Source organism: Diadema antillarum, unplaced genomic scaffold, assembly GCF_040938485.1.
Source record: "Diadema antillarum isolate AM-2024a unplaced genomic scaffold, OU_Dant_1.0 seq00000796_RagTag, whole genome shotgun sequence".
In the NCBI taxonomy this organism is placed as follows: domain Eukaryota; kingdom Metazoa; phylum Echinodermata; class Echinoidea; order Diadematoida; family Diadematidae; genus Diadema; species Diadema antillarum.
The window spans coordinates 509,263-532,773 of record NW_027271681.1 but is presented as its reverse complement, the minus strand read 5'-3'; the positions used below and the strand labels follow the sequence as shown (position 1 = coordinate 532,773).

The window sequence follows — 23,511 nt, the reverse complement described above, 5'->3', positions numbered from 1 at the left end:
TCTTCCATCGGTTTTGCGTACATTGAATAGATTGCCAGTTGGCGTTTGATTCGGGATCCCCTTCAATATGAACGAAGCATCGTTATCGGGCAGCGATTTCAATCAAATTTTGGAGAACACTTCATGTACCATCATCTACTCTATTCTTACCTATATCACTTTTCTTCCTTCTCTACCACCAGACAAGAGAGCTCACCTGATAGAAATGGGGTCATCCCACGAGACCGACACCCACGAGTCATAGGGCCCACGACTTCGACATTGAAAACAGGTCCATGAGTCATACAGGCCAAGAGTCGTACAGCCCATGAAATCGACACTAGGCAAATAAGGCCTATGAGTCCGAGCTTAGGCAAACAAGGCCCACAAATTCGACACTATGCAAAAACGGCTCACGACTTTGACATTACATCACGGGGCTTGGTCTCGTGGGCCTTGTTTGCTAAGTGTCGAGATCATGGGCTATACGAATCGTGGGCTGTATAACTCGTGGGCTGTATGACTCATGGGCTTTACGACTCGTGGGCTGTATGATTCGTGGGTGTCGAACTTATGAAGTGCACCTATAGAAATTACGAAAGTGATATTAAACACCACGACCACTTTAAAGTAGAGTTTCGAACACAAAATGAAAATACTGAGAGATTGCTATTGTATGGTTAGTGAAAAGTGTCAAGATTCCTTATCCATTTCTTGACTGCAGGGCAAGATGTTTGTTCTTATGTAAGAAACTGTTTAATGTCATGTGAAAGAATAATTCTACAGTCAACGCCAATTGGACGATTTTTATACTAAAAAAGTAGCGCTGTTTACTGAAACAGAAACACGATACAAGCAAACACTCCAATAAGGATAACAATGCACACTATTAAAATTCAAAGTAATGATTCTTGTGTCAATTTTTTATTGGAACTGACTGACAAATTGCTCTCCATTGATGTTATTTACGACAATTTGTCAGTCAGTCGCAACACTATCAAAACTTGTGTTTCTTCTGTTTCTTCTTTTGGTTAAGGTATTGTTCAGCCCCTTTAATAATATTTTGTCAAGTTCTCGATGAAAACCAGTATGTCTACCCATATGATGTCTATTTTGTTTAAGAAGCCTTCCACGATGCCTTGCACAGAAAAGACAGCTTAAGGAAGTTTCAAGAGCCATCGACAAGACGAGATAGATCCTCTACTTCTCAATCCTTTCGGGTCTGAGATGTCGAGAAAGTGAGCAGGAGAGTTATGAAATCGCGTCCTCTCGACATCTCGGACCCGAGAATTCGAGATGTTGAGATCCGAGATCCGAGATCCGAGATTCGAGATTCGAGATCTTGACGTCTAGACTGAATTCTCTCGTCTGAGAAGGCGAAAAGGCGAGACATCACTATGAGATCTCGTCTTCTTGCCTTCTGTGACTCGAGAAGTCGAAAAGACGAGATCTCCTATCTTGCCTTCTCATCTTCTCGGACCCGAAAAAGGTCGAGGAGACTAAACTTCGTCTCGTCTTCTCTGTAGCTCTTACAAGTAAGCTTCCGTAACTGCTACCTTAAACTGCAAGCATCTTTTTTCCCGAACTGTACACTCTCAACAGAGTTAAATGATGCGTTGTCACGTGATACGCACTTGTAAGGTTAACTTCCGAGAGGTTGTGCCGAGGGGAAACCGCCTAGATTGCATGGAAATGGAAAAGTTAATGGAAGAGGTTAGCAACGCCGAATCCCAGTTTTCGCTGACGTTCGAAGCAGCGAAGAGTACAAGGCACTTCTTTTCTCCCGATAGGTCTACGTATAGAAGTAATATTCGTGTCTTCTGTTTAGCGGTTGTTTTTGACCGTGGCCTTAGAATGCTCTCTTTCATCTTGAGAGATGGAGAAATGATTTCTTTAATCTTGAGAGGGAGCAAGAGAAGAACGATATGAGGTGTTTCTCTTCTCTGACTGGAGGTCAATGTTGAGCACCCTATAAAGATTTGTACAGCTGGAAAATACTGTCAAAAAAAGTTCACCGCAAGAATGCTCATCACCCATCCATCTACTCCAATTAACCGGAAGAGAAGGTACAAAAGTCAAGAGGTAGTCAATTCTTTATATCTAGCGACCCCGCCCCAAGAAAAATAAAGATAATTCTTGTGATTCAAATAGGATTGTTGACGAGCAGGTGTTTGATATGAAAGGTTTACCGCATCACGTCATGTGTCATATAACAGCATCAATTGATAAGTGATGTCTGTGTCTATAAGAGAATGAATAAAGCTCAACTTCCGCTTCTATTTTCTTCTACATTTTAGAGGAGGAAACCATACAAAACTTGTCATCAGCAGGATAGGACACAGAAAGATCATTTGAGAGACAAAAAGATGAAAGGTCAAAGGTCATTGGCGCCTTCTTCCTCACCTCCCCCTGCGTCGATGACACGTAGCGATAGTCTTGCAAGTCAGTCATCTTAACAGTTTTATGGTGTTGCAGCTCCTAGCGCAGTCGAAATGTTTCAAGCTTATTTCTCAAACTGAAGCATGTGGTTATGATTATGCATATGATTATATAAAAAAGAGACTTGCAGAAAGTTATCAACTTACCCAAACTAATAGTCATGATGCGGAATTGAGCAAACTTCGCATAATTTCAAACCGGTAATTCCTCCATGCACAGTTGGATCTTGACAATGATATTTGACGATTCTTTAAAATATTTGGACTTCATTGACTGAAATAAAAGGCTTCTTATCATGAATTCTCATCGAAATTCATGTCTTCACTGGCAAATGGTTGTCATCAAGTGTTAGCTTTGTTTATTACTCGGGACAATAAGCTGAAGCTAAACCAAAGCACGAGACAATGAAAATAAATGAATGAACAAATTATAAGAGCGGTAATTATTCATGAAGCTTGCAGGCCGAGATACAGTAAGAACAAATAATTTTTAAAAAAGCCGAAGAGGAACGGAGAAGTACTAAATACTGGAGGATGACCTTAAAAAAAAGAAAAAAAAAAGAACATATATATATATATATATATATATATATATACATACATACATATGAATAAATGTATATAGGCCTATATATAAGTATATATGTGTATATATATATTTATCTATTCATTCATTTATCTATTTGTTTATATATCTATATATTTATATGTATATATATACTTATATATGGTGCCCTTAATGCTACAGAAGGAAATGATGACAATGACGATGACGACGGCTTTTGTTGGTGTGGTTGTCGATGCCGCCGCTGCTGCTGAAAGTGATAGAGATCACCATCAACTTCATTATGACATCATAATGCTTGTGACTATTTTGATGACCATTTTGATGATAGCACTGGCAGATATGATATGAGGTAATTTCTAGAGATAGTAACCAAGTAATATTTGGGTGAATTAAATATCTAGTTGAATACATAGGGAAACAAAGAAAAACGTTCTATCTTGAAATGCTTTTCACAAAATGAAACACTAAAAAAGAATAAAGAATAAAATTTGGTGCCTCTGCAGAAAACACGTCTGGTGATGCTGGCGATATACTGGTGATGGTCTCCTGACTGCCCATTTTGAGGGGGTTACGTGACGAGACTATTTTCGGGATCCCATAACATGGCATCGCACTTTTGCCAACGCTTTCTGCACAAACACGGCGTAATTTTGTTCTCCGCGATGTCGCGCCAATCTGGCGGCCAGTTAGATAGTCTGCTTCTATAAGAGAAAGAGAAAAAAAAGGAACAAGAGAGGGGTAAAAAAAAAGTACCAGCAAAGATAGAATGATGAAGAATAAAGACGAAGAAAAGAGAAGACGGAATGGAGAGGGAAAGAAAGAGAGGGAGAGAGTAAGGGGAAAAAAAGCTAGAGACAAGAAGCACCTGCTAATATTTTCATTTCCATTTCTACTCATCTTTCTTCCGCTGCCGGTGATGCGGGGAGGTTCGGCAGCGCGGTGTGATGCTTCTATTTTCAAGCTGCATATTTTGACAGGTTCCCTTTGTGTGTCTGAGGGGTGCAAACAATCAGGGGCTCGTTGGATCAGCCCTCGATACATATCCGGCCGGTAGTCTGATTTGGAGATGTTTAACCTTATTTATGCCAGGGATTTTGGACAGTGTGCACAATACTATAGGGCTTCTTGTGCCAATCGTCACCCATAGCACACAAAGGGTTAACCAACTAAATCTCACTTCTTTTTTTTATGACAAAGTCATTGGAAACAATTTTTATTGCATCTAATCTTGTGCAATTCTTAGTCTCTGAATAAGTAAGTAAGAGAAGTTAATGTCATCTAAGTTTCATGAGTATAATTTAAGCAAACTTTCAGACAAGGGTTTAGCTTTTGTTGGAAATGAATGTGAAACAGATTTATGTCATATTCATTACCCTAAGAACATTATCTAAATCTTATAATATATCTGACGGTTGCAGCATAAATTTACAAAGTTGCAGCTTTCTTCACTAAAGTTTTTTTTTAATTACCTGTTATCAGCATATGTTCCATATTCTATATTCTACATTTTTATCAGCATTTGTCCTAGGAATGCAACAAGCCATATCTCTTGGAAAACTGAAGCAGAACCTCAGATTAGCTTCCATGACCGATGTCTACTAATTTATCGTTTCTTCCTCAATTCTCTTCCCGCTGTCTTGAACCGATTTATTATTCATCTTTCATGATTAAAAGCAAATAGGTGCTTTATATGACGATGGGTATAAGTTGCGTGGTGTGGACAAGATACAGCTTTAAGTTTGATACTATCAGAGTTCTCTTAGAGCCTAACTCGTTCGGAATCAGATTTAACTGATCAATCCCAGGCGTTGTTTATTGACACGGTAATGGATATATAATGTCAACAAATCACATTGGAATGAAATCGATTTATGTTTTTCAGGAAAAAAAAAAGATATTGAGTTTTGAAACCCAGCCGAAATTTCAAATCTAAGCGGTGAAGTTCAAAGGATTCTCGAGAAATAGGGCGATAGATGGGGCGAAATTTCCTCCCTTTCCGACAAGAGTCTGCATCATATAACTCATCACGATGAATCGTATCAAGAAATGACATTTTCACCGATCGTGGCATATTTGCCATATTTCGTTTGTATTACTGCTGACTTAGGCCGCGTCCTTTTCTTCTTTTTTTCCCGCTTTTTGTCTGCGCAGAGCGAGACATTCGTTGTGCAAGGGAGCGCGTTTTAGCCCCTGGCATTCGTTGTATTTAGGGCAAGCTGACATAACAGTTCCACCTACTTGAAGGAGAAGTGAAACAGTTATAGCCGAGCTGGGAGCCCAAAATCGACAACTGCTTCGTCTGGGGATTAGAACATTAATATTTTTGAAGTTTTGGAACCGAGCATGACGAGTACAATTGAAACAACCAAACAAAATATTACCGAGGTGATAACGAAATTGCCATCAGTCTATGTCTCTGTGTGACTGATTGTCCTGCATTTTCGTTCTTAACGCTTCGTTTCGATTATAGATCATTGTTATCAGTCAATAACGGATGTGTGATTCTAAAGATGGTTTAACTGATGTGTTTTCGATGTCAGGCTATATATGACATGGTGATACATACAAACTGGAAAAAATTTTTGATGACGTGTGCTGGTGATGAGTATTCGTGTAAATCCTCCGATATTTGGGGAACTGTATAAAGACAAAAACGAAATGTATGTCCCCCTCCCCAGACCATGAGCCAATTAACGCAATTGGCCTTCAAGGGATATGGCCGTCTTTCCGAAGTCACTGTCCTTTTTAACACATTAATGAAAATTTCCACTCGGCCAGAAACCAGTCCTTGCGGTGTGCAATCATTTTTACACTTTGAAATTATCGTCTCAAAACAGACTCACTGACGACCAATCAAATGAGTTTGGAGGTAAGATAATCGAAATCAGTAGACGTCCCGAAAAATTTGATCGCAGCGTTCCATCACCGTGGTATTAGAAAATTAGGCCAATTGCAAATTAATTGCTGAACACATTCGTGGCCACGTCCGAAAACCACTTTATTGTTTAAGTTTTTGGTGCATGACGGCCTCGAAATAAATTTGCCGTTGAGTCTTACAGCGAAAGCTCCGAGTGTAGCCTCATTTAATGTACCGATGAAGAGCATGAAAACATATCAATTATTCAAGAAGATGTTGTTCACGCGATTGAGAACAATGCAATAACAATTATTGTGCTTCGTCTGTCGTAAGAGTGCACCACAAAGTGCATTCGGGACATTGGACTTCACTCCCCGTTTTCCTATAATATTATCCTTTCTTGGTACTAACCTTCAAGCGAAACAGTCTGCTAATTACTATTTCGGTGAAGGCGTTTCTGATATTCCAGTTGCTTATTGGCTGCTTCAGCCTTTAAACTTTGCAATACAATTCTTTAAGTGGACCGTGATCTCCGAATATGGAATAGAACAATAAGGAACGGAGACGTACATTGAGAAAATTACTATCTAAAAGGATATCACAAGTTTGAGAAGAAAACTTACCTTTACAGCCCTTTACATTCTACTTTTTTTTCTTTCTCCAGAGCATATCATTCTCGTTAATATACATCTCTCTCTCTCTCTTCTCTTCTCTTCTCTTCTCTTCTCTTCTCTTCTCTTCTCTTCTCTTCTCTTCTCTTTGAGTGGTTGGGTCTTTCGCCCCTTTCTTCCAGTCACCTCGCCAACGCCTTTCTGGCAGTGATATTGGCATGTTGCAATGAATAACTCCACACGCGGTCACGTTTCAAAATACCTTTATTGGTTTGTATGTGGATTTAATTGTCTATCAAATTTTTATACTCTGATTTAATGCGATGCATCCTGCGATGCATCTGGACAAGCCAATTGTTCTTGCCACGCCAAGGTAAGCTACTCTCAGAACAACCACTGCTCATCACATTAACAATGACTTCATTAGGAAATATTAATCATTACTTTTTGCATTGTCTTTAAGTTACAACTGGCTTCATAGCCATATTTGTAATGCAGAGAAGATAAACTAAGGCTGGTAGAAATTGATTTGTGGCACAAGCAGAATGTAGATGCAGGCATGCAATATAAATGAGTACTGACCAAGGTTAGCACATTACATTAGGCTTATTGGAGCATCTCATCAAACGCGTTTCTGTGTGGAGAGAAAGTAAAAAAAAATGAAAAAAGGACATCAGTCGTCATCATTCTGTTGCTAGGCAACCACACTCTTGGAGCTGGTAGGCGTGGAATCAGAGCGTGACGAGATGCCACCCAGTCGGGTCATCCGGAGAGATTCCCATCACTGTCATCTAGGGGACACTCAGAGAAATGGAGCTTCTGGGGGGATGGATTGAAAGATATAGGATGGAATAATGATATCGCATTGAGGAGATAACACAGCTGAAACGAAGAGGGTGGAGGATGAGTTTTAGAGGGGGAGGATGAGATGATATGGAAGGAAAAGTTGATAAACAAGATAAGTCGAAAAGATGAATCATAATGAACAAGCAGCACGATGAGAAAGACATTTTTTTTTCCTTAAAGAAGGAAGAGGGGAAGGTACTCGATAATAGAATATTGATAAAGAAATACACATAGATATGCGAAAGTGAAAGTACTACTGCAGGCGAGAAAGATGAGAATACGGAGAGAGAAAAAGAAGAGATATGTATATTTAGAGAGAGTTATGAGTAATATTAGCTCAAGACAGCTCTCCAATTCATATAAGGCAGAAAAACATACCACAGGAGGATAACTATGACAGTGAGTAAAGGTAAGAAATCTGAAAATTAAGAAATGAACGGAGAAAAATACGCTGAAAGTGGATGCAACCGACAAACACACCAGCAGTTAATACTGTCGGCAATGTGTGTGTATACACAATACCAGTGTCATTAGTAGATGATGTTCTTGAGGGAGTTAAACAATGTCATACGTTACACCTTCAAAAGCATTATAAAGCGTTCTTTCCCTCTCTATTAAGATATCAGCGACGTAGTATTTATAGTCTTTTAACAAACAAAGTATTCATCAACATTCTATTCTACTTTTTCACATTCCCACTTGATTTTGCGTAATATTGTACCTTACAGAAAGTAAAACTACGGGAATTTTCTTTTTTCTGGTCTTCTAGTGACTTGTTAGATTTCTACAACTTGAATTGAGCAGAATCATTATTTTCATATGTATCAGTTGTTGATGTCGATGAAAATCTGATGAATTGAACTATTATTTGCTATTAAGTATCATTTCATCCAGAGTATAATGTAATGTGTGAAACATACGTTTCGTGTGTGTTTTTTTTTATGGTGGATTTGTGATACGCCGTTAACATGGTTAATTTGTGATTTCCATTTTTATTTGTAGCATGGGGTGGGGGAGGCGTGTTTCATAAAGAAATTATTTGTCATTGCGACAAATCGTGCCTGTGACAGAATTTCTTTGTTATCAATGATAAGGTGAAGAGCTGTGACAAAATTTCACCAGATTTGTAGCTGATACCAGACAGTTGTCGCAGCTTTCTAGCGACAACAACGCTGCAGTGGGATTTGTCGCTAAAACCCTGATTTGTCGCTGAAATGGTCATTTTTGTTGTTGCGACAAGTGCTTTATGAAACACCCACTGCCTGATTGTTTACTCTGAGAGATCATGTTTACAATTAAGTGTGCTACTTAAGTACAATAATTGATGAATCCGAGGCGAAGGATTAAAACTCACATCTGACCATAACAATTTGATGAATGCGTGACAAATGCGAATAGACGTGAAAAGGAAGTGAGATAGCACCTCTGACACTGATTATAGGTATTATACCGTAGATACCCATTTTAGTGAATATGAATGTGAATTATGGTACGTTAAACGTGGCTGCCAGGCAAGCAATGAATGTTGTTGTTTTTTATCCAATATTTGTTATAAAAGTCGCAACATTTACCTATTGCATATCAGTTCATAGTATTTTCCTTGATTGCATTGTTGTACTATTTTGTGTCATTATGTGTATTTGAATGTCTTATTGCAATTGCATTCTTGTTGGAAATGAAATAAACGAAAAGAAATGAATGAACACTTGCGAGCAAGCAATCATTAGACTATATGTATTATAGAATAACAATAAGGCTATAAATTCCCTCCGAAAGACTTGGCAATGAATACGGAGGATAAAGTGCCTTGATAATGATGATGATGATGATGGTAATAATAGTAATAATATGATAATAATGATTATGATAGTAGTAGTAGTAGTAGTAGTAATAATAATAATAATGACAATAATAATAATAATAATAATAATAATAATAATAATAATAATCATCATCATCATCATCATCATTATTATTATTATTATTATTATTAGTAGTAGTAGTAGTAGTATAATGATAATAATAATAATAATAATAATAATAATAAGAAGAAGAAGAAGAAGAAGAAGAAGAAGAAGAAGTATTTGGGACGTTCTCCGTAGTTCAAACTACATCACAGCGTTTACACAAAATAGTCAAACAACAAAAATGATAATCAAATAGCATAGAAATGATACAGAAAGATAACTACATATAAGTATCTATTTGGGGAAGCGATACGTTGTCAGGATTTTTTTTTAAATTCATCGGTAGAATTAGCTGCTTTAATGAACGAGGGAATGTTGTCCATTCTTTGAATGCAGTTGCACTAAATAAGTTATCCTCAGATTTGCTAAACGGATCTCTGGAATGGCAAGCAGAAATGGGTCTTGCTTTAGAGCACCACCGCAGCTGCAAAGAGACTCGAACCAGCAACCTAATGATCGAAAGTCATTGATCTTACCCACTGAACCACAACACCTCCGACATTAACGAGAAAGAAGTTATAGATGATAACGATGATGATGATGATTGTCATTATAAATCATCATAATTATCATTCTTCTTCTTCGTCATCTTATATCGTTATCATTATTGCGAGACTATATGTTCGAGACTGAAATGTGAAAGCTAAATCGTGATGATTAGGAAGACATTTTGCCACCTCAGCTGAGCTTTCCGCACTGTGAGCAATATCTCATTGATAGACTCTTGTAAAGAAACACCAGATTGAATACAGGTGATCTTTGTTTTATCTTGTTTAAGTGGCCCCTCGACGGAAAAGCCATAAATGCTTGTAAGCAATCAACCATGGGACCAATGGCTTTCGGTAACATCCTAAGGACTAACCAATGATGATTAAGTGTCTTGCCTAGAGGTTCAGGGGGACTTGAACCAGCAACCCCAAGATTGGAAGTCCTTGGTCTTACCCACTGAGCCACAACACATCCGACATTAACAGGAGAGAAGGTATTGGAAGCTCAAATACAGATTTCAAAAAATCACTAAATTTCGTAAAAGACAAAACAAGGAAGAATTGTATTGACAGTACCAGAAGATTAGGCTAATGTGAAAGAAAAAAAAAATGTCGCATTCTAAGAACACGACGTACATTCTGATCATGACATTTATGAGAGTGAAAACGTGAAGAAGAGTTTAACGTTTTCATATAAAATAGAGAGAGATAGAAAAGCAAGATCACTATAAATGACTGTGAGGGACCGGAGGAGTTTCACCGATGTGGAGAATTGGTTGAAATTGAGTGAAACAGACAACATATTCTCGCAAGTAAACGGAAAACGGGGAAGGGACGAAAATGTAACGACAGAACTGGAGAATTGTAAAGTTCAGAAGACGACACGGAAAATCTCACACTGAGAAGGAAATGCAAAGACATATGAGAAAATGTTTTAAGATATACATCGTACGTATATACTTAGTAGTTGGACGATATATTGACCATGAGATGAATTCGTTGAAAATTGATTATTCTATCAAATTTCGTCAAACAGATGAATGTCAAGGAAGACCTGAAACTCTTAAGCTCAGCTGTGTGTAAAACGGCGAAGGCTGTTGAAAAATGAAACAAGGAGAAAGACAAAACAAAGTCTACCACCTAATGACTCTTCATGCACAGAATATCATTTTTTTTTGGGGGGGGGGAGGGGAGTTAATACATTACACACTCGGGTAAAAGATGAAGGTACTTAAGACTTTTATCTTTATCACTTAAACTTGTCGGTGTGCTAATCTAATTCTATAGTTAGCTTAATTGATTTGCTCCGAGAGCACCAGAATATTATTCTAGGGTCATCCCACGAGAACGACACCCACGAGCCATACAGCTCACGAGTTCGACACTAGGCAAATAAGGCCCACGAGTTCGGTATTACAACACGGGGCTTAACGTGTCGGTCTCGTGGGCCTTGTTTTCTTAGTGTCGAACTCATGGGCTGCATGACTCGTGGTCTGTATATGACTCATGGGTTGTAGGCCCTATGACTCGAGGGCTTTATGATTCGTGATTGTCGAACTCGTGACGTGCACCCTTTTATGTAAAACATTAGGAATGCCATTGGAAATGACGACACACCCAGAAAGAACGGAACGTTTCAGGTTGAGATTATCGTTAATGTTACACTCATGTTTTCTAAAACAATTGCGTAACATGTTAGCCCTTTGGCATTACGTCAGCCTTTACATCATCGCTTTCGTGTCTAAAACATTCAAAAGTGTCAAAATGTCCCTCATCAGTGTCTGAAAGTAAAGTTTTATCAAAATTGTAAGGAGTCACTCGCAAATTTAAGATTTCACATCCTCATAATAAATGGAAGGGTTACGTTTCTTTCCTTTTAGAATTAGCATGCATGACGGGAGGCCGAAAACGTCCCGTGTTTTGTTTTCTTTTTTTTCAGAAAAATATCACAAAAAAAAAGAAAAAAGAAAAAAAAGAACGATAAGCCTTCAACAAGCCAGAGGACACGACGGGAAAGCTAACACCCCGTGCGATCCCCCACCGCGGCCCCTCATTATCACGCGTAATTTGTGGACGTCTATTGGTGTCCCGCCAATTCTGTGTTACGAGTTGCAGACAATCAGATTGTGGGATATTTATTGTATGGGGTTGTGTTATTTTTTTTTCTCCCTCACCCTGCCTCACTTTCTCTACATCTGTCAGTTACACTTCTGAACATTGGTATCGATCGTGCTCGATCACGATATCCAACTCTGCTGGGTATGAGAGTGATCTTCGTTAAACGAATCGGTGCCAAAAAAGAAAAAAAAAAAGCAGCGATCGAGACAAGTGCAGAGGAAGTGTGGACAAGGCTTGGATGTCCTCGAATTGATATTGAACGTGTGGCGTGCCGGTAACAGTATAGTTTCGTATTTTGCTCCAGAAAATGTTAATATTAACAAGCATTCTAAACATTACACTCTCTTAGGCCGTTTGTTATTACCTAGATAAAGCTTCCATGTCAAATATTGTATCATTCTGGACCAGATATAGATTGTGTAATCTGAAAAAAAAAATAATGATATATTATACATAATCATAGGCTTATCATAACGACATCGCTTTGGATTAATGTTATGTAACGAGGTATAGGTTGAAAACAATTGTATTTTCGAGTCTATCAAGTGTAAAATAACTAAATTTCATTTATCTTTATTTCTCACTTCTGAACTAAATAAGGTGTTTACACAAACGGCTTTGCAAGTTATGTTAATAATATGACCAAAAGAAAAAAAATCATTCTTGTTTTGGGATCTTAACATAACATAGTTTACTTCCGTACAAGAGCATAACCTCTTCATATCAAGGAGTCATTCTTGGGCATTAATAGGCAAAGTAAAAAGAAAAAAATGCAAACATTCTGTCTTGTTCATTTCATGTGTTTTGACAGTAATTAATTGTTTTGGGATCTTAACATAACATAGTTTACGTCCGTACAAGAGCATAACCTCTTCATATCAAGGAGTCATTCTTGGGCATTAATAGGCAAAGTAAAAAGAAAAAAAAAATGCAAACATTCTGTCTTGTTCATTTCATGTGTTTTGACAGTAATTAATTGTTTTGGGATCTTAACATATAGTTTGCTTCCGTACCAGAGCATAACCTCTTCATATCAAGGAGTCATTCTTGGGCATTAATAGGCAAAGTAAAAAGAAAAAAAAATGCAAACATTCTGTCTTGTTCATTTCATGTGTTTTGACAGTAATTAACTGCTCTGAGACTTCTGTGCTGGTAAGTTTTACCGCGCCAACATGAATATTTTCCCTAATCTGCATTTGCCCATTGGCAGAAGAACTCGACGTCATTTTGCGACGCGGTTCACCGAATTCAAAGTCCCGCTTTACAGGGATAGAATGTCTTCCATCGGACCATGAATTGAAAGGACTGGTAATGGAGAATTCTACCTGATCCCCTTCGTTGTCACGACGTCATTTACATTTTGCACTTTCCCGAAAATTAATAATTTCTCTGGTATCGTTTCCGCGACTTCTCTCTCATTCGCAGTCGAAAGATGACACCCTACCCTTAAAGAAAAAAAAAAAGCGGCGAGGAGTTAGATAAGGGAACAATGCCACGAATCGTCCTTCTAGCATCTCCCACAATCCAATCAGAAGAGTACAGGGGACCCTTATCCCTTGCTCCGTACGGAATAGTAATAAGTTGTTCCCATTTTGTTTTAAATGTGAATAAATATTAATGGCGTTTTCTGCCCGCTTCGACTCCCATACGGGCGCAAGGGCAGCCTGTCTTGCGCTCGTCATGTGGGGGCGTATGTTTCATTGTAGGGTGACTGCTTGAAACGGGTACCGGTACTAATATTTATAGTGCTGAAGGTCTCGCCCCCGTAGATAGAATGGATCCTTCATGAACCGAATCACTTTGTTTCATGAAAGACACTAGTACATACTTGATTAGGGAAGGACTAGCCAAAACATGGAATGCCAGCATTAAAAATATAAAAAAAAAAGAAAGGGGGAGGGGGTAATAGGTCGATGGCGGTATAAATTTCTCTACAACTTGCTTTAGATTGTTTCGTCGTGTAGCTTCCAGAAATGGTAAAGAAAAAAAAAAAGAAGAAATGATGAAATGAAATATGAATAAGGGAGGAAAGGAGAAGAACTAGAGAAACACGATAAAAGCGGAGCAGAAGAAAGAGAAAGGAACCAATGAAAAAAGGAAGAAAAAAAAAGAAGGCGAGAACGGCGATGCCGATAGATTATAAAGACAACAATGAATAGAAACTGGTGGTGGTGGAATCAATTACAATTACATCCCTTGAGCTGGACACCAAGTAAAATCCAATTCAATTCAATAGTTTATTCATTTCTATAAAAAAAAAATTATACAAAGAGGTACATGTGACAATTTAACATTCATCTTGCTGGAAAGGACAGTTCATTGAACACAATATGAAATATATGCACGTATGGTATCATAGCAACAACAACAAGAAAGGAACAATGCACACTTTGTCATGGTAACATTAACGAAGAAGTATTCACAACGATGGAAAGGAGTGTTACACTAAAAAGCAAAGCTTGTGAAACAAAACAACAGCAACACCAATATACCAATAAAATGCATTTATATTAAATTCACCTATGTACCATTGTACATTTAATCATTGATATAATTGTGATGGTGATAATACAAGCATACTATCAACAATACTTGTTTTAGAATGCAAATAAAATATATAACGTAGCAATATTGTGGCGCAGACACTTTTAGGTCATGTATACCAGGAAAATCAGATCAAAAGAGAAGACAAAACAGGCGCAGGAGCCAGACACTAATGGGCATATTTTATTTGATGTCTTACTCGTGGGTCTTTTTCACTCAAGCTCGCGGACTGTATGACTCGTGAGCTATAGATAACTAATGACTCGTTGGCATTATGACTTGTGAGCTATAGGGCCTATACATGACATACATGGGCTGTAGAATTGTGGATGTCAAGTTCAGGACACGCACCTAAAATCACAATAATGATGGAGATGTAGATAAAAGCAAAAACTCAGTTGATTTGACGCAAAATGATAGAGACCTATATACGAAAGAATATGATGCGACTGTTCACCGCAGCAGAGTCACACGTACAATAGAGGGCTCACACCTGTAAATAAAATGGACTGTCCCAGACCCCTTCACAAATTCGTACCAAAGATACCAAAATAAATGAAGAAAAAATTAATTAAAAATCGATGATGTAGTTTGGCAAAAAAACTGAATAGCTGTAGATATTGAGTATGAATTCCTCTACAAACTGCATTTTGGTTGGAAGATGACAGCTTTTCTGATGGAATTTGAGGGGACTATATTTCATTGGGTACGTGTACGGAAAATAGGTGATTTTTTGAGTGACAAGAACTCGTAGTCTGGCTTTGCGGACCCCTGGACAGAATTAGAGCAGAACAACCCACCCTAGAAATCTGATGGATGAAGGTAATATCTCAATTATTCAGGTTAGAGAAGATGAAACACCTCATTTCTCCCAGCTATTTTACAGAATTTTTTGAAATTTGAATTTTAACACACGTCTCTATGGGGAATTATTTACCCGTGTGAGCCCTATACTGTCCCCACCTGAAATTGAGCGGAACTGATCGCTAGAGGGGGTAGTTCTCGCTTAACCTACGATGTGTGCACACATCAAAGGAAACCAAAACCCAAATGTTAGCGTGGATTGAATGGAAACAGCACACTATTAAGTAGAACACATCAGTTTGAGAAAACACTTGACTTACCTCTTTCAAAAAGCGTAGGAATAATATTACCCTTTACATAAGTATGTCGACAGAATGTGTACTTTTCATGAAAAGTGAAATTTTGTGGAATTCTCCTTAAATTTTCTTTCTATTGTTGTCCATAATGACGTCATGAACTGTAGTAGTCTCCCTATCTTTATCCTTATCTGAAACTTCACAAATTCAGAACTTATAAATGGATAGTTCAATTTTCCTCCAATTTTCTTCGATGTTTTCAGCTACTGAGCACTTATTGCTGCTTTTACTCATCTAGTTGGGCGTTGGCTTCCTTCAAGCGCAACGTGTTACACATCTTGCTTGTTCACGTCCAAATGTTGATGAAAATATAACCATTATGTTTATTTAATAATTTTTATCATACACTCGAAAATGAACGCGAGGATGCATTCAAACTGCACGGCAAACAGTAGCATGATAGAAGCCAATGTAGTATCTGTACAGATCAATAAAGATTGACTTTCTGCGTGCATCAGGTGAGTAATCAGTATTGTTTTCAAATACATGTACTCGACTTTTTTTTTTTTTTTTTTTTTTTTTTTTTTTTTTTTTTTTTTTGCTGCTGGTTTTCCCAAGTGGCGTGTGCAAAGTGAAGGACAATAATGATGACAGCATTTTTTTTTTTTTTTTTTGGGGGGGGGGGTTACATTTCCCACTTGATACATGCAATGATCACCCTGAAATCGGATCATAACAGAGGAAAATGAAAGCAGAAAATACTCTCAATTTGTTCGTGTTTACATACCCGTATATTTCTCAGTGCGTGTTGCGTGTATGATGAGCGTGGGTGTGTATGTACGTGCTACGAATATATCTGCAGCTTGCGTGCATTAGTGTGTATGTGCTCATGTGTGTGGTTTTGTGTGTGTTCGTATCACTCTTCAGCACACTCCCCGGTGAAGCCTGGAAAATGTCATTTTAGCTTTGCGCTATGAATTAAAAAAAAAAAATCATCATTACTCCACCCCGTCTTGAAATAAGACTATAACAGGGTAAGCGAATGCGGAAATTGTTGCTTGGTTGTGTTGCAATCCGCAATCTACATACAGAGTACTAGTATGCCGTCCGCTGTGACGCGACTGTGTCGTAATCTTAGAAATTTCACGATTGTTAAGGTAGGTCCCGATATTATAAGGACTGCTTCTAATACTTGACTACCAGTAAACCTGAATCGTCCTGAAAGAGCAGCAGCAAAGATGTCTTCATCGGATCAAGCGGCCTGCACGAGCGCAGCTACGGGAGCTGACTGGGAAACGGAGCCCTACAACGACCAGGAGGGTGTACACTGGCCCGTAGCTGGAAAACATATTCTCGCTCAGTTCGATGACAATAGTATAGTCGTGTACCAGGCGTTTTGTCCAGCTATTGCGGACTGGGCTGTAAAGCACCAACGGTAAGAAACCTAAATGAACTGCGCTCTGATCGCTCCCTCCTTTTCATCATTCCTTCTTTCCTTCTGCTTTTTTTTCTCTCTCTCACCCTCTCTAATTTCAAAGAACTCTATGTTTGCAGTGCAGAGTCTACACTTTATATCAATTCAACATAATTTTCATCTTTAGCGTAATGAATGATTGACAGAAAGATTCGTCTGTCCGGAGGAGTCTTTTTTTTTTTTTTTTGACGTTATCGTTATGCAATGATCATTACATGATCATCGCATTTTTTTTTTTTGACGTGGCGTAAATGCTCAATTCTGAGTGATACACGTCATTAAAACCAAAACAACAACAACAACGTTATCGCTCTCCCCAGTAGGAGGGGATCCGTGAAGCCAGACGCAGTCTCCACGAAACATATCCCCCCGACGACCAGATACAGACCGATCTTTCGGTCAAAATAAATGAGCACTTGACTTTGGTATATATGGATCTCTTTCAAAAAGTAGGGGTAAAAAAAGTACGTCACTAACAAGTTGATGGAATGTGTTCTTTTCATTAAAAAAAGACATTTTGCATTTGTTTTATGCTCATTGTGGTATTCTCGTTGAATTTACTTTATATTGTTGTTCAAAATGACTCGATGAACAGTGTGGTAGTTTTCTTATCCAGCGATGGAAGCACCAAAACTTTTTTTTTTAAATTATAACTTTTCAATAGATAGTCCGATTTTCCTCAAACTTTCGCAGATGTCTTCTACTAATATGGTTGTGTATGTACTTGATTTTGTTTCCTTTCAAACAATGAAATGGAGATGAAGAACCTGTTTTCCCATAATTTGTTTGTACGTTGATTTGTTGAAATAATCCATCGTAGTAGTGGCATTTATGAACTGATTCGTTGATTGGTAGACTTTGTCATAATCACGAGAGTCAGTGATTTAGTGTGGTAGATTCATCTAAACTTTCTGTTTCCGCACATGTCACAAGAGTAAAACGATTGATCTGAACAGGGGTATCAATACATTGTAGGACCTACCTGTATTTTCCACGAAATAATTTATACGTTGTAATGATTCTACTTTTATGTTAAGTCCAGTCAATACGTCCACCTGATGATTCAAAAAAGAAGTGGCATAAGAATCGGTTGATACGTTATTGCTTCCAAATATACCTTGTAGATGAAGTCATAAAATCAAGAGTAGGATAGAAAATGTGTTTTCATGTATTTCTGAGTGACAATTCATTGTTTGATTTGTTTCCATTCCAGCTTCGGAGGGGAAGCTTTTTCTTTCGCCCGTATGTCGTGGATTAAGACCAATTTCCTCTGGATGATGTATCGATGCGGCTGGGCGTCCAAGCCTAATCAAGAGCGCGTCTTGGCAGTGCGTATTCGGCGCGACGCCTTTGACGAGATTCTTTCGCGCGCATACACCCCGAACGCGCAGGCCAACGCGGGATTGACGAAGGAAAACATCGAGGTGAGACTGCAGTGGGATCCCGACCACGCCCCCGACGGTGAAAAGGTGCAAAGGAGAGCGATACAGCTTGGATTGAAAGGGGAGGTGAGAATATTAACGTGCTGTATTTCAGATACGATATTCTCCATTTTATCTGTGAATCAAGGTAGAGATTTTGCAACAAAATGATCTGTTTAAATGATTTGCTTTAGTATGTTTTATATGAATATTGTCATTCATCATTCAAATTGTGAACGAAGATCTGTGTGCTATGTCGGCTATAAAATATTACTTTACATACGTGTACGTATAGGGCCTATATTACAGAAGTGAGTTCTCGGCTGTGAAGAAAGTATTCTTTTTATTTACGCGTATGGGAAAGTGAAAGTGAATATTGACTTCTTCTTTTTTGAGCCCCGATAGGATGCAATCCGACAAATGACATTTGTCTAACAACATAAAACAAAACAAGATGTCGTATACTGTACCATGCTGTTTTACTGACCAAGGGTTGAAATCACGACTAGTTTTGTGATTTTAAGAGATGATATTCATCTCACTTGCTCTCACCTGCTTTTCATGTTTCTCTGAGTTTGATTTAATTACTTCTAATGTGTCAAGTATCGCACTGAAATTTCGTATGTTTCAGTTTCTGTTTCAATAATACATATTCATGAAATGAATAAAGAGGGTCCTACATGAAAGTCGACGAAGTAAACCTTTTCTATCCATATAGTGTGAAAGAGAACATATTGCATTGATTTTCTCACTTGTTTCGCCCTCTGTAGACATTACGGAAGTACGGGACAGAATGGATCGTCAACATTCGTGACGTCACTGATTTCGTCCACGAGCAGGCCAAGAACACGAACAAGAAACAGCTGAATCTCTTGGTGGTTGCCAGGGAACGTGTCTACCCCATATCGAATCCGAAAACAGCAAGTCTGATTGGACTGGGCTGTTGAGCATTGACACGATCGGATGTATGATATTGCCATGGCTATACAAAAACAGGCTTTACAGAGGTTGAACTGACTTTGGGCATGTGTAGCCAGGATCTGTGATGTTTTATGAAGTGAGATACAGGACATTACTGGCTTGTTTATCACGTATATCATGCATGACAAAGATACTGGGGTGTTGCAAGAAGTTGGAATCAATTGCAACCACCTTTCTTGCAACGGAAACTTGCGATTGATTGCAAGTTGTTGATCTATCTATTGCAAAGTTTGCAAGAAGATATTGTATTTGCAATCGATTGCAATTCGACTTTCTTGCAACACCCTATTAGTTTTCAGCTACCTCACGAGTTTGACATATCGTGTATCTCAGGCATTATGACAACAAGAAATTGGCGACTTCATCGAAAATAATGTTCTCTTTCCCCTCTTTTGCACTTCTTCCATTCCTTCATAAAGTGGGGAAAATCTGAATTGTCCCTGTTCCCTGTATAGCCGCACAAGGAAAAACCTGTTAATAATAATATACATGCGCCACTTTTGTACGTGAGACTGTCTTCCTCCCAGGGGGTTCACTCAGAATTGCTGCACTGTAAAAACATCGGTGTTAGATTTAACACCACGGGTGTTAAATCTAACACCGATCAATCTTCAATAGAGGACCACACCCACAGGTGTAGAAAATGTATTGTGACGGTGTTAAAAAGTGTTCACCTGGCACTTCGTGGTGTTAATTTGACACTGTAGCTGGTGATATTTTTGACACTGCACTAGAGTTATTCATTAATGACGCCGCATGATGTTGATTTGATATTGGTGGTGTTAATTTCAATGGTATAACACCCGTCCAGCTTTAATAGGACACCACACCAACTGGTGTTACCGTAAATGGTGTAAATTTGTTTACACATTTTTTTTTTCAAAAATCAAGTACTTTATCGGAAAATTCTTCATCGTCTTGTTTGAAGTTCAGAATTAACAAGAAATTCAGTAAGTAAGAATCTATCAAAAAAACAATTTTATATTTTGAAATGACACCCGGAGGTGTTAATCTAACACCATGAATGAGCACCGGAAATTTAACACCAGCTCGGTGTTTCACTTAACACCGGACTTTTTGCAGTGTGTGATTTTATTTTTCACCGCTTAGAGTAATCTGAGCTTAATCTTGACATAATGATGAAAACTGAAAGAAAAAAAGTTAAAAGAAAGCATAAGTGTTATTCTCCTTCAAGATAGCATACAGCTGTAATGCAGTTTCAGGCCGTCAAAATACATTTGTCATACATGAACTGTCATCATAATGCGCAAGTTTTCCACTTTTACTGGAAGTATAGCCAATCTAAAAAACAACCACTTTTACGGGAAGTATAGCCAATCTACAAAAACAACAAACAAACGAAAGGTTTATTTTACTTCTCAGTGGAAATGATCTTATACAAATTTTACATAAATTCATAACTATAGAGTCTTTTCAATCTTGTTTACAGGGCTGTCAAAGTTTGTAATCGTGTTGCATAAATTGCTAGATAGTTCCTCATAATATGTTTTTATCCCTAATTCCTCTGAGTCATAAAGTAGGCATAAAGATAAAAGTTTAAAGAACTTTTCGAGTAGTTTTACGGTACGAAATTCACTTGTATCACTGCCTGGGCTTTTATCTTTAATGATTACACAGTTATGGTATATAGAAGCAATATTCATTTTCTTATAACGAGACGCATTTTCCTTTGAATATGTCTTTCTGTATATGAAAAGACTCGGAAATGGTCTGCATGGGTTAATGTGAATTTCGTTATTCATATCATGTACGCTTTACTGTATAATGAGGTTACCATGCAATTGCATGGATAGGGTAGCATCGGCAATGTGTGCAATTCTTAACGACATTAAGAGTCTCTTTATGAAGTCTCCGTGTAAGATATAGTGTTCAGACACCCACTGTATATTGTGCATGGAAATTTGACTGAATATTTCTATTCTATATTCATTATTATTCATCTATTTTGTTTTATTTATTTTGTACTACATGGTAGGCCTGTTCAGTTCTGTTGAGCCCTGCAGTAATTACAAACATTCTATCCAACATGAAAATAAAAATACACTACAAACATCAAGAGTGGATTAATGACAAATAAGTAGGCCTATGCGAAAATACATGTTCATGTTAATGTATTTTTGTATGTGATAGTTTTATAGACAATGAATTAATTTTGAGTAAATGCAATAGATAAAAGTTCTTACATTGAAAATCTCAGACGAATTTTAACACATGGAGGTAACATGTTTATTTTCTTCTGACCAGGAAAGAATACCTTATTGCTTTTAAGAACTAAATACATTGTAATGAGAAAATGATCTGCAAAAATAAAATGAGTGTCATCATAATATCAAACTAATGACTGGAGATGCATGGTGCTTTTCTTTTGTCTTTCTTTTTGTCTGTTTTACTCATGAAATTGGCAATCGGTAATTCAGGTTTCATTCCTCCACACTGAATTTCCCAGAATCATCTTCTTTCTGGTGTGTAAGCCTATTATATTTATTTACCACTGTTTTATAAAATTGTTAAGTTATTGCTAATTCACTGCATGTATCAGTAAAGTTGTCTAGAATTAGGAGTTCGCTTGCGTGTTCGTGTCTTTATCATTGTATCGATTTTTATTTCATAAAATGAAGTAGCTTTTTCTTGGAGGAGATCAACGGAACACCCATACCAAGAACTGACTTCAAAGTTTTGAAAATGACAAAAAAAAAAAACCCTGTGAAAACTGCATGTGCGCACAATGATATACAAATTGATAATAATAATGATACAATACATTTATAAGGCACTTACGGATGTTTCTAAGCGCATAGTTTACCGGAAAATTAATATTTAGTCCAAAATAATACAAAAATGCAAAAAAAAATAGATACAGTGTATAAATGCGATAAATAAATACTACAAATCAAAATCAGTGTGCACCTCCATCGACCGACCCAAAACTGGACCATTCCAAAGGACTACTAAAAAGATAAGTTTTCAGCGGAGTCTTAAACTTATTAACGGAAGTGGCTAGATGTATATAGGCAGGTAGAGAATTCCAGAGAGAAGGGGCAATTGTAGAAAAAGCACGATCACCATATTTTGTGGAATCGCTACACAATCTTATCACCATTGCAGTCAATCCAAGCCCATTGCAGTAGATGCTGAGAACTCTCCGTCTAATGCTGTTATGTTTCCACGTGATTTTATTTATTCACCGGCATTTTTCTGGACATACACAACGAAGTGCAGAAAAAAAATGTTTCAGTACAATCGGGCATTAAGACAGCTATTTGATTTTACAGTTTTGCAAGTTTTCATCAAAATAGTGATACAGATCACTATTGCTTGCATCTAAAGTCATTTGGTATAAGTTTGGTTGGTGATTATTTCTCTCATTGGCGTACACAGTGGTAGTCTTCATGATGAGCAAGAAAATGGAAACATTACATCTCAGCCATATAGCATCTGTCTTCTTTTTTGTTTTGTTTTATTAAATGTAACTTTTTAACTTACTTACTTTTGCTGATGTCAATGACATATTAACATTTATATCTACAAATCCCGAACTAAACCTCTTGCTGTTGCTTGCTTCAAAACCCAGTTAAAACGTACGAAAGATTTAGAATTTCACTTATAGCATATACAGTATAGAAAAGAAACAAATTTAGCTCTTCATTTTCAAAAGTGGAGAATCGATTTTGACACCTGAAAGTGTCATGCGCTTTTCTTTAAGGTAAAGTCTTTCACATTACATACGGCAACTTTATATATAATGCATAAATAGATACGCTATTAATGAGTTTTATGATAGTTTCAGTTTGTTCAATTTAACTACTGTAGATTTAAAAAAAAAAAAACAAAAAAAAAAACCTTTATTGAGCAGAGGTGGCCTGGTTCAGGAAATTAACCGGACTTTCACACAAAGTTATTTTCATGTCAAATTTTGCCCATACCTATGTAGAAAATTAATAAAAAGCTGAAATGAAAGAGGAAAAAAAGAAGAGGAAGATGTATTTCATGGACATGGTATGCGCGGCCACACCCTCGTCGAAAATGCGCATTGTCTCGTTCGACTTGCCCTGCGCACAATAATCTCGCGAACTGCGAGAAATGTGGTCGTAGTGAACT

General features: G+C 37.6%; 1 protein-coding gene across 1 annotated transcript; it reads left to right on the top strand.

Moving 5' to 3' along the window:
- Positions 1-16,754: 16,754 nt before the first annotated feature.
- Positions 16,755-19,358, top strand: LOC139739336 (uncharacterized). Its single transcript, XM_071649953.1, has 3 exons — positions 16,755-16,951; positions 18,204-18,498; positions 19,182-19,358. Exons 1-3 carry the CDS (start codon positions 16,755-16,757, stop codon positions 19,356-19,358), a joined length of 669 nt encoding a protein of 222 aa, XP_071506054.1.
- Positions 19,359-23,511: the final 4,153 nt, after the last annotated feature.